This window comes from Aspergillus homomorphus (genome assembly GCF_003184865.1).
Source record: "Aspergillus homomorphus CBS 101889 unplaced genomic scaffold BO97scaffold_4, whole genome shotgun sequence".
NCBI lineage: Eukaryota > Fungi > Ascomycota > Eurotiomycetes > Eurotiales > Aspergillaceae > Aspergillus > Aspergillus homomorphus.
In genome coordinates, this window is record NW_020291890.1 from 179,890 (window position 1) to 194,213 (window position 14,324).

The 14,324-nt window shown below is 55.0% G+C and overlaps 7 protein-coding genes across 7 annotated transcripts; 5 read left to right on the forward strand and 2 right to left on the reverse strand.

Annotated features, from left to right (window-relative positions):
• The first annotated feature begins 1,425 nt into the window (after nt 1–1,425).
• On the forward strand, nt 1,426–4,278 carry BO97DRAFT_361878 (putative ATP citrate lyase, subunit 1). Its single transcript, XM_025692438.1, has 5 exons — nt 1,426–1,758; nt 1,885–2,037; nt 2,093–2,399; nt 2,455–3,550; nt 3,606–4,278. Exons 2-5 carry the CDS (start codon nt 1,898–1,900, stop codon nt 4,031–4,033), a joined length of 1,971 nt encoding a protein of 656 aa, XP_025554919.1. The 5' UTR covers nt 1,426–1,758; nt 1,885–1,897; the 3' UTR covers nt 4,034–4,278.
• Nucleotides 4,279–4,471: 193 nt separating this feature from the next.
• On the forward strand, nt 4,472–5,444 carry BO97DRAFT_475422 (Rpp14/Pop5 family protein; the record flags this gene model as incomplete). The annotated part of the gene is made up of 2 exons (XM_025700405.1): nt 4,472–4,887; nt 5,044–5,444. Exons 1-2 carry the CDS (start codon nt 4,623–4,625, stop codon nt 5,442–5,444), a joined length of 666 nt encoding a protein of 221 aa, XP_025554920.1. The 5' UTR covers nt 4,472–4,622.
• Nucleotides 5,445–5,561: 117 nt separating this feature from the next.
• Nucleotides 5,562–6,826, reverse strand: BO97DRAFT_383475 (GTPase GPN2; the record flags this gene model as incomplete). The annotated part of the gene is made up of 3 exons (XM_025693364.1): nt 6,503–6,826; nt 6,337–6,437; nt 5,562–6,257 (listed from the first exon to the last, which is right to left on the reverse strand). Exons 1-3 carry the CDS (start codon nt 6,789–6,791, stop codon nt 5,562–5,564), a joined length of 1,086 nt encoding a protein of 361 aa, XP_025554921.1. The 5' UTR covers nt 6,792–6,826.
• A 136-nt stretch (nt 6,827–6,962) lies between these two features.
• Nucleotides 6,963–8,274, forward strand: BO97DRAFT_383480 (WD40 repeat domain-containing protein). The gene is made up of 3 exons (XM_025693365.1): nt 6,963–7,014; nt 7,068–7,323; nt 7,451–8,274. Exons 1-3 carry the CDS (start codon nt 7,005–7,007, stop codon nt 8,247–8,249), a joined length of 1,065 nt encoding a protein of 354 aa, XP_025554922.1. The 5' UTR covers nt 6,963–7,004; the 3' UTR covers nt 8,250–8,274.
• Nucleotides 8,275–8,391: 117 nt separating this feature from the next.
• Nucleotides 8,392–9,771, reverse strand: BO97DRAFT_383483 (ribose-5-phosphate isomerase RKI1). The gene is made up of 3 exons (XM_025693366.1): nt 9,566–9,771; nt 8,986–9,500; nt 8,392–8,913 (listed from the first exon to the last, which is right to left on the reverse strand). Exons 2-3 carry the CDS (start codon nt 9,362–9,364, stop codon nt 8,471–8,473), a joined length of 822 nt encoding a protein of 273 aa, XP_025554923.1. The 5' UTR covers nt 9,365–9,500; nt 9,566–9,771; the 3' UTR covers nt 8,392–8,470.
• A 242-nt stretch (nt 9,772–10,013) lies between these two features.
• On the forward strand, nt 10,014–11,994 carry BO97DRAFT_383484 (NEDD8-activating enzyme E1 regulatory subunit). The gene is made up of 2 exons (XM_025693367.1): nt 10,014–10,575; nt 10,645–11,994. The coding sequence occupies exons 1-2, from the start codon at nt 10,201–10,203 to the stop codon at nt 11,941–11,943; spliced, it is 1,674 nt and encodes a 557-aa protein (XP_025554924.1). The 5' UTR covers nt 10,014–10,200; the 3' UTR covers nt 11,944–11,994.
• Nucleotides 11,995–12,082: 88 nt separating this feature from the next.
• On the forward strand, nt 12,083–14,248 carry BO97DRAFT_361896 (MFS transporter). The gene is made up of 5 exons (XM_025692439.1): nt 12,083–12,525; nt 12,597–12,617; nt 12,682–12,739; nt 12,797–12,856; nt 12,911–14,248. The coding sequence occupies exons 1-5, from the start codon at nt 12,406–12,408 to the stop codon at nt 14,152–14,154; spliced, it is 1,503 nt and encodes a 500-aa protein (XP_025554925.1). The 5' UTR covers nt 12,083–12,405; the 3' UTR covers nt 14,155–14,248.
• The last annotated feature ends 76 nt before the right edge of the window (nt 14,249–14,324 follow it).

The following is a 14,324-nucleotide window of genomic DNA, read 5'->3' on the forward strand; positions in this document are numbered from 1 at the left end:
CCTTAGGTTTGTTCATGGCCAGCCCTTGGCCTCGTTTTGAGCATTTGTTGGGTACGTGGTCAATTTGTTGGCCATAGTCTCATACGAAACCGGAAGCAGTTGCAGCAGCGTGACCAGATGATGCTGCTGATGAATGCCGGGAGATGTGTATAGACTGAACTGATTAAAATTAAATTGATAACCAGAATTGATCTATGGATATGCTGTACGATGATGTAATCCACTCTCCCCCTGGTTTGTTCCCCATATTCTTTAATCGGCGGTCGGTACCTGAGGCTGCCACTCGCTCCGATAGATAAGACAAGAGAAGAGAGAAGAGGGGCCAACACAAACAAACAATGAACAATGTACTGTCCAGTGTGCAGGGTGGGTAGTACACAATTAGGACTTAGTTACTCGTAGTTAGCTATCGAGTGCCGTGCCAACTAGGCAGGTCCTCTTGCGATCAGATTCCGAGACTATCATCCCACATCCTTCAATCCCCCACATCCACCTCATACCGCTGCTGGTCGACAACCTTGGTCAACACTCTTTCGGTGAGGGAGCGAAAACGCAATGATCCCGGCCAACGTACAGGCCTCGTGCATAGTCAGTCAGGCAGTCAGGCAGTCAGATCAGACCAGACCAGACCAGACCAGACCATGTCCCTGGCTGGCGAACTTCATTGAAGTTGAGTCGGACCTCCAGCTTGCTTGCGTGCGGATCCCGGATCCACTCCGCTCTAACCCCAACCAGCTTCCAAGCGTCCAAAGGACCTGATGAAGGGGAGTTTCGGAATACGGAAGGGGTATCGGGCGATTCCCTCATGGCGGGCGGTGCACTTTCAAAGACAATCCGATGTTCCAATCAACGCAGGCAACCACCCATCCATGCTTTTGGCGAGTCTCGCTTCCATCCTGCGGGATAGAAGATTCACGAGTACATCAGATACTGACTGACCGACTGACCACCACCGGATACTCCGTACTTTGTTGTTGTTCGCGAGCGGGATTACTGCGGGAGTCAAGATCCTGATACAAGCCACTGTTAGCAGATTGATACTGAAGACATAAACTCCGTACTCCGTTCCTACTCCGAGGAAGCTCCCTGGCATTCCAACCCCGGATGTCAATGATAACAGAGTCGCATTCTCGAAGCCATCGGGCTCTGTCGAATGCTTATTCAAGTAGTGTATGACCTTAATCCTGCGCAACCCGGTTTTCCCAAGTGAACAACGGCAGCGGATGTTTGAGCCTGGCTGGCACTGGCACTACAGACAGAGTTAACGGAGTGAACGGTTCGAGTCGGATTCCCAATACGGGACGATACCAGTCTTCCACCCCATTCATACCACCAGCGGTATGGTAAGTAATGGCCATACCGCACCTGTAGCCCCATAATGCTTCTCCTCTCCCCCCCCATCAAGCTCCCGATATCGTCCCCCTCCTCTGATTATATTTTTTTGGGATTTTAATTTTTTTTTATCTCTGGCATTTTTTTGTTTTTCACTCATCATCCGCCTCTTCCCATCAGTCCATTCATCTGCCTCGCCGATTCTCGTTTCTCCATCCCCTTGATTGCATTACTCTCTCCCCTGTTCCCTTCCCTTTTGTTCACCTCCCCATCCTTCTTCTCTTCCTCCGTCAGGTCGCGACATTCGGTGTGACTTCTCTTCCTCCATCCCACTCCTCCCTCCTCTATACCACCCATACCTACATATTAATATCCTTTTCCTCTTCCTTAATTCTATTTCCCCATCAGTCCAAGCTCTGTTGACAGGTAAGCATTCCCACTCCCTCCTCCATTGTCTTCAATGCAGCAGTGCTGCCCGCTACTTGCCCTCAACCTCGCACCATCTCACCCACCCACTATCCCACGGTGCTGACAGACATTCGAATTGAACAGAGTATCAGCCATCATGCCTAACGGTGCTCCTTTGATCAACACTGCCAACGGCGCTTCCGCCAACGACAACATCACCCGCTTCGACCCCCCCAGCCGTGTGCTCTCTCCCCTCAACCACACCCTCTTCCACAACAAGACGAGATGCTTTGTATAGTAAGTTCCACCGGCTGGATGTTCATCCGTCGCTTGTCATTGACAATGGCCACAGTGGTATGCAGCCCCGGGCTGTCCAGGGTATGCTGGACTTCGACTTCATCTGCAAGCGTAGCACTCCCTCCGTCGCCGGTATCATCTACACTTTCGGTGGCCAGTTCGTCAGCAAGATGTACTGGGGCACCAGCGAGACCCTCCTCCCCGTCTACCAGGATGTCTCCAAGGCCATGGCCAAGCACCCCGATGTTGACACCGTCGTCAACTTCGCTTCTTCCCGCTCCGTCTACAGCTCTACCATGGAGCTCATGGAGTGCCCCCAGATCAAGAGCATTGCCATCATTGCTGAGGGTGTCCCCGAGAGAGTACGTTGTTTTCCTCCCCGCAGTAGCTCAGCCATTGGGGCTAACGGTGTCGTAGCGTGCTCGTGAGATCCTCGTCACTGCCAAGGAGAAGGGCATCACCATCATCGGCCCTGCTACCGTCGGTGGTATCAAGCCCGGTGCTTTCAAGATCGGTAACACTGGTGGTATGATGGACAACATCGTTGCGTCCAAGCTCTACCGCAAGGGTTCCGTCGGTTACGTCTCCAAGTCCGGTGGTATGTCCAACGAATTGAACAACATCATTGCCCAGAACACCGACGGTGTCTACGAGGGTGTTGCCATCGGTGGTGACCGTTACCCCGGTACCACTTTCATCGACCACCTTCTCCGCTACCAGGCCGAGCCTGAGTGCAAGATCCTCGTCCTCCTCGGTGAGGTCGGTGGTGTCGAGGAGTACCGTGTCATCGAGGCCGTCAAGAACGGCACCATCACCAAGCCCATTGTCGCCTGGGCCATCGGTACCTGCGCCAGCATGTTCAAGACCGAGGTTCAGTTCGGTCACGCCGGTGCCTCCGCCAACTCCGACCTGGAGACCGCTGTTGCCAAGAACCGCGCCATGCGTGAGGCCGGTATCCACGTTCCCGAAACCTTCGAGGAGCTTCCCCAGACTCTGGCTCGGGTCTACAATGAGGAGGTCCAGAAGGGTGTCATCGTGCCCCAGAAGGAGCCCGTCCCCCCCAAGATTCCCATCGACTACTCCTGGGCTCAGGAGCTCGGTCTCATCCGTAAGCCCGCTGCTTTCATCTCCACCATCTCCGACGACCGTGGCCAGGAGCTCCTGTACGCGGGTATGCCCATCTCCGATGTCTTCAAGGAGGACATTGGTATCGGTGGTGTGATGTCCCTTCTTTGGTTCCGTCGCCGCCTGCCTACCTACGCCAGCAAGTTCTTGGAGATGGTTCTCATGCTTACTGCTGATCACGGTCCCGCCGTCTCGGGTGCCATGAACACCATTATCACCACCCGTGCTGGTAAGGACCTGATCAGTGCCCTGGTCTCTGGTCTCCTGACCATTGGTTCCCGCTTCGGTGGTGCCCTGGACGGCGCTGCTGAGGAGTTCACCAAGGCCTTCGACAAGGGCATGAGCCCCCGTGACTTCGTCGACACCATGCGCAAGGAGAACAAGCTGAGTACGTTGCCCCTCTATCTCGATTTTTTTTTGACGCGCTCACTAACCGTACCTAGTCCCCGGTATTGGTCACCGTATCAAGTCCCGCAACAACCCCGATCTCCGTGTCGAGCTGGTCAAGGAGTATGTTAAGAAGAACTTCCCCAGCACCAAGCTCCTCGACTACGCCCTTGCTGTCGAGTCCGTCACCACCTCCAAGAAGGACAACCTGATCCTCAACGTCGACGGCTGCATTGCTGTCTGCTTCGTTGATCTCATGCGCCACTGCGGTGCCTTCTCCCCCGAGGAGACCGAGGACTACATGAAGATGGGTGTCCTCAACGGTCTCTTCGTTCTGGGTCGTTCCATCGGTCTCATTGCCCACTACCTCGACCAGAAGAGACTGCGCACCGGTCTCTACCGTCACCCCTGGGATGACATCACCTACCTCCTCCCCGCCCTCCAGAAGGGTGGCTCCGAAGGCCGTGTTGAGGTCAACGTCTAATTTCCTACAGCCCCATTTTAATACACTTGCATTTCATGACCGAGTCATAAAATCCGTCCCAGCTGACGTCGGAGTTATGATGGCTTTCTTATTTCTCTTTTCTGCATTGGCTTGGTTCACTTCATACCTCTTCTATTCCAACTTACAATCTGTAGTGGCACGTGTGGCATGACTAGCTGATAAGGTTGATGAATTTTACGCGATGATTCAGACAGGGTGCATTTCATTAGAATAATCAATCGTACATGTTATTTTTGTGTTTTGTAGATTGTAGCATGAACTATAACTAGATTAGTATGGTGCTTGTAACAAGAGATGAATCTCCATCGCGGCAGCTTAGCCTGGCGGAGACAGAGACGGAGATGCCCCACATGAATGGCAGAAAATCACCGCCGCAGCGTCAATCGATCAAGAAAATCATCTGAAGATACAGAATCCTTACAACAGCAAACAATCAACACCAACCTCGCAAGAAACAAACTGAAATCAAATACGCGAAGCAATCCACTCGGAATTCCTCCCTCCACTCTCCGACACCGCCACAACAACTACCACCAAAGCGACTATCATCCCATAAAACTCCCACAAAATGGTCCGCATCAAACACCGCTACCTCCTCGTGGACATCCTCTACCCAGACCCAACCACCTGGCCCACGACAGGCCCCAAGTCGCAGCCTCAGTCGCAGTCCCGAAAACTCACCGCAAACTCCGCCCAACTCCACATCCACGCGCCCACCTCGGACGCACTGACCCCAAGCCTCCTCGCGAAACTCGTCCGCGAGCAAGTCGCAGAGCTCTTCGGCGACTGGGGCGTCGGACGCCTCGGCGGCGCGGGAGCTGGTGGTGTTAGTGGTGAGCTTTCCCCTTCCTCCTTCCTTCCTCCCTCCTCTTATATTCCTCCCGCTTGGTCTCTAGTTGGACGAGGGAAACGGACGTGCTATAACCGCTGCAGATCTCCAATCTCGAGAAGAGTTTACGCTAACTTGGAACGACCGGGTCGTGTAATAGTCAAATACCTCTCCCCCGCGACCTCAACAGCGATAATTCGGTGTCCCCGCGCCTCGTTCCGGTTGGTCTGGATGGCGTTGTCGTGTTTGCAGGCTGTACCGGAGTTGGGGCCTGGTGGTGGTGGTGGTGGGCGCTATGCGGCGATGACGAGGCGGTGCGTTTTTCGGGTTATTCGTGTGTCTGGGACGATGCGGAAGGCTGAGGAGGAGGCCATTCGGCGTGCTAGGAGGGAGGTTTTGAAGGTGCGTGGTGGTGGGGAGGATGCGTTGGGGGTGCTGGGGGCGTTGGTTGGGTTTGAGTCTGGGTCTGGGTCTGGGTCTGGTTCGGTCGGTTTGGGGGATGGGGATGCGAATGAGGAGGTCGATGGGGTTATGGATGAGGATTTGAGTGGGGATGAATAGTGAGTGTACTACATACTACTCTGGTGAGGCGTGGTGTTCGATTTTGGCGTTGTTATTAGAGATACCCTATTATACACTTTATAGAAATTTTCGAAGAAACAGAACGTTATTTGCTTGTCATGACTTTCGTATCACTTGCACCCCGCTGTCCGGCATCGAGCCGCGGCCCATGTCGCCGTATTCGTCGTCGTCATCATTGTCATAGTGATTGTGCCCTCCCACGGGTTGGTTCCCTCCCTCCCCGGCCGCCGCCGCCGCCTGCTGCTCTCGCGCCTTCGCCTCAGCTTCAAGCTCCTTGCGCTCCTGCTCATCGTACTGCTCCTTAGCGTCCAGCCACCGCTCTTGCACATCGCGGACGTCCATCTGCCCCAGCCCCTCCCGAACAGCCACCTGCCAGATAGTATCGTTGGCCCCCTCGGCCGGACCAAACACATACCCGCTGGCGCGGTCGATGGCATGCAGCAGGTTCATCATACTCTTCTTGTCCTCCACGGCTAACGTCTCGAAGGCCACGAGCCCGAACTCCTCCACCAGGTCGATGATGGCCTGGTTGAGCGGGCCGAACTTCTCGTGCGACAGACGGGACGACTCCGCCTCTAGGTGCGGGAGCAGGTAGTTGAGGTCTTGCACCTCGGTGTAGTAGTCGAGGTTGAACGGGAGCGGGGCGTAGTTGGACATGTTGTCGATCTTCGTGAGCACGTTCAGGTGCGGCAGGTCCATCTGCAGCATCGCGCGAAGGGAGAGGAGGAGCGCCGAGATATACATCGAGGGGAGCGTGAGGCTGTAGGAGTCGATCAGGTGGATGACTATCATCTGCGTAGTTTGGGTTTCATGTGTCAGTCGGACGGACTATGAGAGACGAGGGACGGAGAGCGGGTTGCGCGGCGCATACTCTATACCCCAGTTTCTGGATCTTGAAGAATATATTACGGAGGGAGGAGTGGTGTGTGAAGATCTCGACTTGGCCGGGACAGTCGAATAGAACGTAGTCGTCTTTGAGATTAGGGATAGCATGTTAGTATCGCGATAGTTGGACAGACCGGAATGCATCCGCATACCTCCGAGCTCCTTCAGCCCCTCCTCGAGGAAATCGAAATTCTCCTCCAGCTCCTCCAGCGCGTACAACACCCCGCCGTTCGGCCCCAGTTGGTCCTCGCTCATGATCTCCTCCAGCGTCACAAGGTCGCGAACGTCCAGCGCACACGGATACGACGTCTGATCGTTGGCGGGGTCCAGGTTCACAATCGAGCACTTACGCCCGATGGCCCCGAGGAACTGTTGCATGCCATTGCAGTACGTCGACTTTCCTGCCCCCGGGGGCCCAATCACAAGCTGTGCGAACGGCATGATGCGTTCTTCCTCGGTGATGATTCTGTTTTAAGTGCAACGATTCAATGACATACATCGTAACGCCGATAATGGCGGGGGAGAATATTCCACGCGGCGGTGGGAGGCGGCAGAAAACGGGTGTGAAGGGCCCGGAGCTTCGATGACGCCGAGACGATCAACAACGGTTGGTTCGTTGTTTGCACATCGAGCTTGTTGCTTCAGAGAATCACAATGGCGTCTAGTGAGATCTTGGTCTTGATTCTCATGTGGTGCTCCGCGCTAATCAGCTCGCAGATCAATTCGTCGTCGCTTCCCCGCCCACGGATGCTATATCCGCGATTAAGTTCTCGCCCAACCCCGACTCCACGCGCATCGTTGTGTCTTCATGGGATAAGAATGTCTATCTGTACGATCTTCGCGACGAGAATGGGGCCGTAGGGGAGGGAAAGCTGCTACAAAAGTTTGAGCACCGCGCGCCGGTGCTGGATGTGTGTTTTGGCGCAACGGAGGATGAGATCTACACGGCTGGGCTGGATTGGGATGTTAGAAAGTGAGTGCGCTTGCCTACGGTGGTTGTGGTGCTACGAGCTCTCTAGGCGACGGAGATATGATAGGGAGCTTGCTGAAGCTCCAGTGACCGACCGACGACTGACTGACTGACTGACGACGGCGGACAGGATCGATATCGCCTCGTCATCGCAGACGGTGCTCAGCACGCACGAAGCCGGCGTACGCAGCGTCGTCTACAGCAAGGACCACAACCTCGTAATTTCGGCCTCGTGGGACTGCACGCTGCATGTGCACCTCCTTAACGACCCCGCCACCGCCCCCGCCGTCATCCCCCTGCCCTCCAAGCCGTTCTCCATGTCGCTGACCGCCACGAAACTCGTCGTCGCCATGGCCTCGCGCGCCCTCCACATCTACGATCTGAAGGCCCTGGCCCTCCTCACCGCGCAGTCGGAGGGCTCCGGCCCCAACCGAGTCGAGGTCGAGCCCTGGCAGCGCCGCGAGAGCAGTCTGAAGTTCATGACCCGCTGCGTCGCCTGCATGCCCGACGACGCCGGCTACGCCTCCTCCAGCATCGAGGGCCGCGTCGCCGTCGAGTGGTTCGACCCCTCCCCAGAGTCGCAGGCCCGCAAGTACGCCTTTAAGTGCCATCGCCAGACCGCCGACGACGTCGACGTCGTCTACCCCGTCAACGCGCTCGCGTTCCACCCCGTCCACGGGACCTTTGCCTCGGGCGGCGGCGACGGCGTCGTCGCGCTGTGGGACGGCATGGCCAAGAGGAGGATCCGCCAGTACCAGAAACTCCCGTCCAGTGTCGCGGCCGTGGACTTCAGCGGCAATGGCAAGTATCTGGCCATCGCTATCAGTCCCGGCTTTGAGGACGGCAAGGAGGATGTTGCCGAGGGGACGGTCAAGATCTTCGTGCGCGAACTGGGTGAGACGGAAGCGAAGGGCAAGGGCGCTAAATAATTTATGCTATAGAAACCAAATCATGAAATCTATATCCTGTGATGACTGCACGCTGAACGCCGAACCCCCCTTGGACGACGTTTTGTGTCTATGCCAACCGTACGATTACTGGAGATTAGAAGGCGCGATAGAGTCAACGATGCTAATGTTCAAATGGTATCATTTTATATCTTCTCGAGTGAGTCCAAAGAAAAACGTCATACATGGCTCCGGGAGCCCGATTATGCGGCAGCCTTCCGGACGGACACAGAGCCGTCGGCCATACCGAAGTAGGCGGCGATGGGCTTTTGGCCGCCAACACCGCCGAGAGCGCGGGCCTGAGGGCCCGTTAGGCCCGAGAAGATGCCGACATCGAGGACGCCGGGGATCTGCTTGATGGTTTGCGACAGCGCTTCGACTTCCCACACGCCGCCCCTACCGCTGCCTTCCTTTCCAGCGGCCACATCTGTCTTCGTCAGGAGGGTCGGGAAGGGAGCGTCGATGATGTAGAAGGCCTGGTCCGTCTTCAGCGGGCCCTGCTTGGGGTCGGCGTTCAGCCGGAGAGCCGGCTGGATGCTGCCGATCTCCCTCAGGGCCGTAAGAACGCGAGCGGCGGCGATCGGCGCGACTTCGATCGGGATGTACTTCCAGTTGGAGAGCAGGCGCGATTGGAGTTTACGGGAGTCTGCGCAGCGGTAAGGAGAGTGACAATTAGTGTTTTGGCTTCATGGGTGAGACTGAGTAGGGAGGTCCGAACCCGCAACACAGATGAACTCCTTGGCCTGCAGGGCCACGATCTTCTCCTGGAACAGACAGGCACCACCGCCCTTGATCAGGTTGAGGTCATCGTCCACCTCGTCCGCGCCATCGAAGGCCACATCCAGCACCGTGCCTTCGGGCAGGGAATCGAAGTCCACGGCCACCAGCCCCGCCGACAGGATGAGCTGCTTGGAGTGGAAGCCCGTGGGCACGTACTTGGTCGCGGATGTGTCGACCCCCGACTCCTTGATGGCCTCGACGACGTAGACGATGGTGGAACCGCTGCCAATGCCGACGTATTTGGCGTCTTTGGGGTAGTGGTTCTCTACGGCGGCCTTTCCGGCTGCACGCTTCGCGGCTTCGATGACGCTAGCCATGGTGGAGTTGCGACGATAAGACTTGAATTGGACGGGCGAGGAGAGAGGACGCGGGGCAAGACGGGATGACAGTCGTCGAGATGGATGGCGAGAATAAGCGAGCAGCAGCGAGGAGGGAGAGAAAGCCGACCGGGTTCTGCAATGGTCTTGATATTAATATATTACTAGAGTGTCCGGAGCAGTGGAGGGGCTTGAACCTGCCAGATCGGGAAAAATACGAACTACGGACCAGTGGTGCCCGCGGTGGGGGGGGGAGAAGAAGAAGAAGAAGAAGAGAAGGGGAGTTTTGGAGGGAGGAAAGGACCTCAAACGGTGTTTCCAGGGAACTTATTTAGCTGCCAATTGGGACCACTCACAGGAGATGGAAACAGCCACGAGGGACTATCCCCGCCATAACTTCCAATTGACTCCTCCGAGGTCGAGGAGGATGCTGGGAATGGGCGTTGAGATCACGTTTCCTATAGAATTGGACTGTTATTGTTACGGTTGACTTTGTGTCCCGGCGGGGGGGGGATTGTCGTCATAGTACTTTTCTGCCTCAGGTGGCAAGGCCAGCCATAAAGCAGGCCCGGTCCGTGCGCTTCTCACGTGTCGCCCGCGGAACAAGTGCTTCAGCACTGCAGTGTCATCAGCTAGCTGCCCTTAGCTACTTCAGCTACCCTTCAGCTATACCTCACTCATAACCAAGCAACAGACCCCTCAAGATCGGTGCTGAGTCGTCGAAAGCACCGACGCTTGATTGACGCAGCTCGGGCTATCGAATATCTCTTCAGTCCTCCCACTCATACCCCGCATTCTCTGGACATAATAGTCCCGCTTATCGAAGATAGCCCCTCATGGTTGAAGCTTTCCCCGGCGCCTTGGTAGGGCCATCGTCCAAGGAAAGAAAATATGACCGTCAACTGCGTCTGTGGGCTGCCAGCGGGCAACAAGCTCTCGAAGAAGCACGAGTTCTGCTCGTCAACTCCGATGGCCCATGGGGTAAACAGAGCACAGGCGTCTCGGGCGTAGTTGGCGTGGAGACGCTCAAGAACCTCGTCCTCCCTGGAATTGGTGGCTTCACCATCGTCGATCCGGCGGTCGTGACCGAGCCCGATCTTGGCGTCAACTTCTTCCTTGAAGAAGACAGCCTAGGGAAGTCAAGAGCCCAAGAGACTTGTCGGTTGCTGAGAGAACTAAACCCCGACGTAGACGGCAACTTCGAATCTAAGGTATATTGAACCTGTAAGAAGATTCAGAGTCACTCATGTGTCATAGTGCTAATGCTCATCAAATGATAGCCGGTCGCAGAGCTCCTGCAAGACCCAGAATTCCTACCACAGTTCAAATTGGTACTGGTCTCAGGCCCGGTCAACAGAGCGATGCTGAGCGAACTGCGCAGTGCGGCCAAGGCCCTTGGCATCCCCGTCCTCTATACGCGCTCAGTTGGTTTCTACTCAACATTCTCTCTCCAGCTTCCAGCTGCCTTCCCCATAGTAGAGACACACCCAGACCCCGAAAGCACGCAGGACCTGCGGCTCCTGAATCCCTGGCCGGAGTTGGCAGCATCTCTGACTAGCATTAGCAATCTGGAAACCATGGACGATCATCAACATGGCCATGTACCTTACATCCTACTCTTGCTTCACTACCTAGAGAAGTGGAAGGAAACCCATGACGGAAACGTCCCCTCTAACTACAAGGAGAAAACTGCGTTCAGAGACCTGGTTCGGTCAGGTGCACGAACAGATAACCCCGAAGGGGGTGAAGAGAATTATGATGAAGCTGTGGCCGCAGTTTTGAAGTCACTGAACCCATTTACTCTGCGAAGCTCAATCCGCGAGATCTTCGAGATGGACGAATGCACCAAGCTGACCTCTACGTCGGCGAATTTCTGGCTCATTGCGTCAGCTATTCGTGAGTTCTATAACAAACACAGCGTGTTACCGCTGCCTGGCTCGTTGCCCGACATGAAGGCGCAGTCAGCGGACTACATCTCGCTGCAGAACATCTACAAAACTAAAGCACGGAAAGATACAGCAGAGGTGATTGAGAATGTCCGGAGGCTAGAAGCACTCCATAGTCCTCGACCTGCCAAGATCGCAGACAAGGACATTGAAACTTTCTGTAAGAATGCAGCTCATATCAAGGTCATCCATGGCCGTGACCTCCCGCAATTGGATGGCGAGGTGCACACTCTCAAGGCTATTCGAAACGCCCTGAGTGATCCCGAATCTCTGATCTCGGTGTTCCTTGGGTATGATGTTCTCGATAGCATCATCACAGATATCCAGACCGACAAGCAGAGCGAAGATGCGCTGGATTCCACGCTCGCGTGGGAGGCAGGAGTGGATCGGGTGATGCGGTCCCTTACTTCGGAGGCCTCGGCGGCCGTCGACGAGGGAACAAGACAGCGAATCATACAGGCGACTCAGGAGCTCCGGCGTACGCAAGGCGGAGAATTACACAATGTATCTGCTCTCACGGGCGGTCTAGTCGCACAGGAGGCCCTCAAGGTTATGACAAGGCAGTATGTCCCCTTGGACAATACCTGTGTATTCGATGGTATTCGAAGCCGCAGCGAGATGTATAGACTCTGAATCCCCTTCGCAAAGTGCACGAGCAGGGCCAATGCTATGGAATGAGATCACGAATAGCTTTTTATCATATCATTTTCGAACGCGTCAGCGCGTATTCTTATGCCAAGCTTACAAGCAACTTGGCTCAAGGAGAACCAACCTTGGCCCCGTAGTGGTGGTGGGCGATGGCCATATCCTGATTATATTGCGGGCATTCCTTACAGGCCGAGCGTCGTGGATTCCGCCCGCCATCATATTCTCAAGCCTCCCCCTTGCAGTCGCTCCTTGATTGATCGCCATGAGACTAGAAGTCCGTGGCCTTTGCTTTAGATTCTCCTTTTCTTGCATCTGTTTCACTCTTGCTTTTCTCGCTTCCATCGTGCACATCCAACGCGAAAAAAAGATTGGACCTGTTCTACGCTAACGAACCCGAGGAGATTTGGGTTAGATGTTTGTCTCAAATAGAGAACAGACATCAACAGGATGGCGTGGGACTTGTGTGGCTTGCGGCCAAATCAAGGGCAGCAAAAACCGCCGAGGTTTCTCAAGTGGAGGACCTCCGATGCGTTTGTTAGCTTCGTGGTTTGCTTTGCCGTCTTCACGGTACAGTACATAACCCCAATGAAGCAGGCGATGTTCAATGGTGCATGTGCTGATCATCAGCCATTTGACAGGATGTTCTTATGTATGGGTTGGTATGTTTGGGCTTTGGGGCATTGTGACGGGCTTCCTCGGCCATTGTATTGACTTTCCTCGCAGATTGTTCCGGTGGCGCCAACAGCTCTACGTGACCGAGTTGGGATGTCGGACGCTGATGGTAAATGCGATCTTCCCGTGCGAAGGTTGACCTAAGTTGACTGACTGTATCCTTCAGTACAATCATGGCAATCGACCTTGCTAGCTCTTTACGGAGTAACTCAGCTAACCGTTTCGCGTAAGTTGTCCCTCCATCAACCATCCGAAGTGTACTTTACTGATCTTTCTGTAGCCATTTCTGGGTATTTGGCCGATAAGTTTCAGTCGCGCTGGTGGCCGTTCGTGGGAGGCCTGGTGCTTCTCGCTGCCGCTACGGGGCTCCTCTGCTTCGGGACAAACCTCGCGTTGTGGATTGTCGGGCGTCTCTTTCAAGGAGCGTCTGCAGCAGTTGTGTGGACTGTTGGTACTGCGCTTCTGGTGGACACCGTCGGCAAAGAAGGCCTTGGCCAATCGCTGGGATATCTTGGAATGGCAATGACCATAGGGACGGTGACCGGACCGCTGCTGGGAGGGGTACTCTATGGCAATGGGGGATACTATGCTGTCTTCGGTCTGGCATTTGGCATAATTGCGCTGGATGTCATCCTTCGACTGGTCATGATCGAGAGGAAACATGCACTCAAATGGCTTCAGGCGGACGGCGTACAGATTGTTCCCCCAGAGAACCAAGGAAGTGACACCGGTTTGGAGAATGGCGCTTCCCCAGCGACCTCTGATGGCTCGAGAGATGCCCAAAAGGGTTGCCATGAAACCGAACGCGAGTCCTCCACCTCAACCGATGATGAAACCAGCAAGAAGCGGCCGAGCACCATGTATACGCTTCTAGCCTCAGGCCGCATGATGACGTCCATGTGGGCTTACTTCATCATCTCCCTTGTTCTGACTTCCTTTGACAGCGTGCTGCCTCTGTTTGTCGAGCAGACTTTCGGCTGGGGCCAGAGCGGCCAAGGGCTCATCTTCATTGCCATCTCTGTACCCCAAATCTTCGACCCAGGAGTAGGTTATATTATCGACCATTGGGGCCAAAGTCGACGGTACATGGCAGCAGGCGGGTTCTTTGCCGCTATACCGAGTCTCGCATGTCTCCGATTCGTGACTGACGACACGATGGAAGATAAGGTGCTCATGTGTGCGCTGCTTCTGTTGGTTGGAACTTGTGTATGCCTGATTATGTCTCCTGTCATGGTGGAAGCGACGTACTATGTGCAAGACAAGGAGGCCGAGACGCCCGGGATCTTTGGAGAAGGAGGGGCGATTGCTTTCGCGTATGGAGTCATCAATATGGCGTACGCTGTGGGCACGATCATTGGGCCATTTTTCGCGGGCTTTATCAAGAGTGATGCGGGGTGGAGTACAATGACCTGGGCGCTCGCTTTGATGGCGGGGGTGTCTGGGATTCCTACGTTCCTTTTCCTGCGTGAATCTGCGAAGAATGAGGCCTCTTCCACTGTCGAGAAGACTTCGTCAAGAGAGTAATGACTGGGGGGTGGGAGTTCAAATGGTGGCGTTCACGGAGTTGCTTTTGTACTGGAGTATGACTATAAACGAATTAGCTCTACAGACGGCTGGGTTGCACTTTATTGATTGGTAAAATGAAAAGAATAAATTGGGTTTGGATGCCAGTGTTGCTCTTACTCCTGGATGGT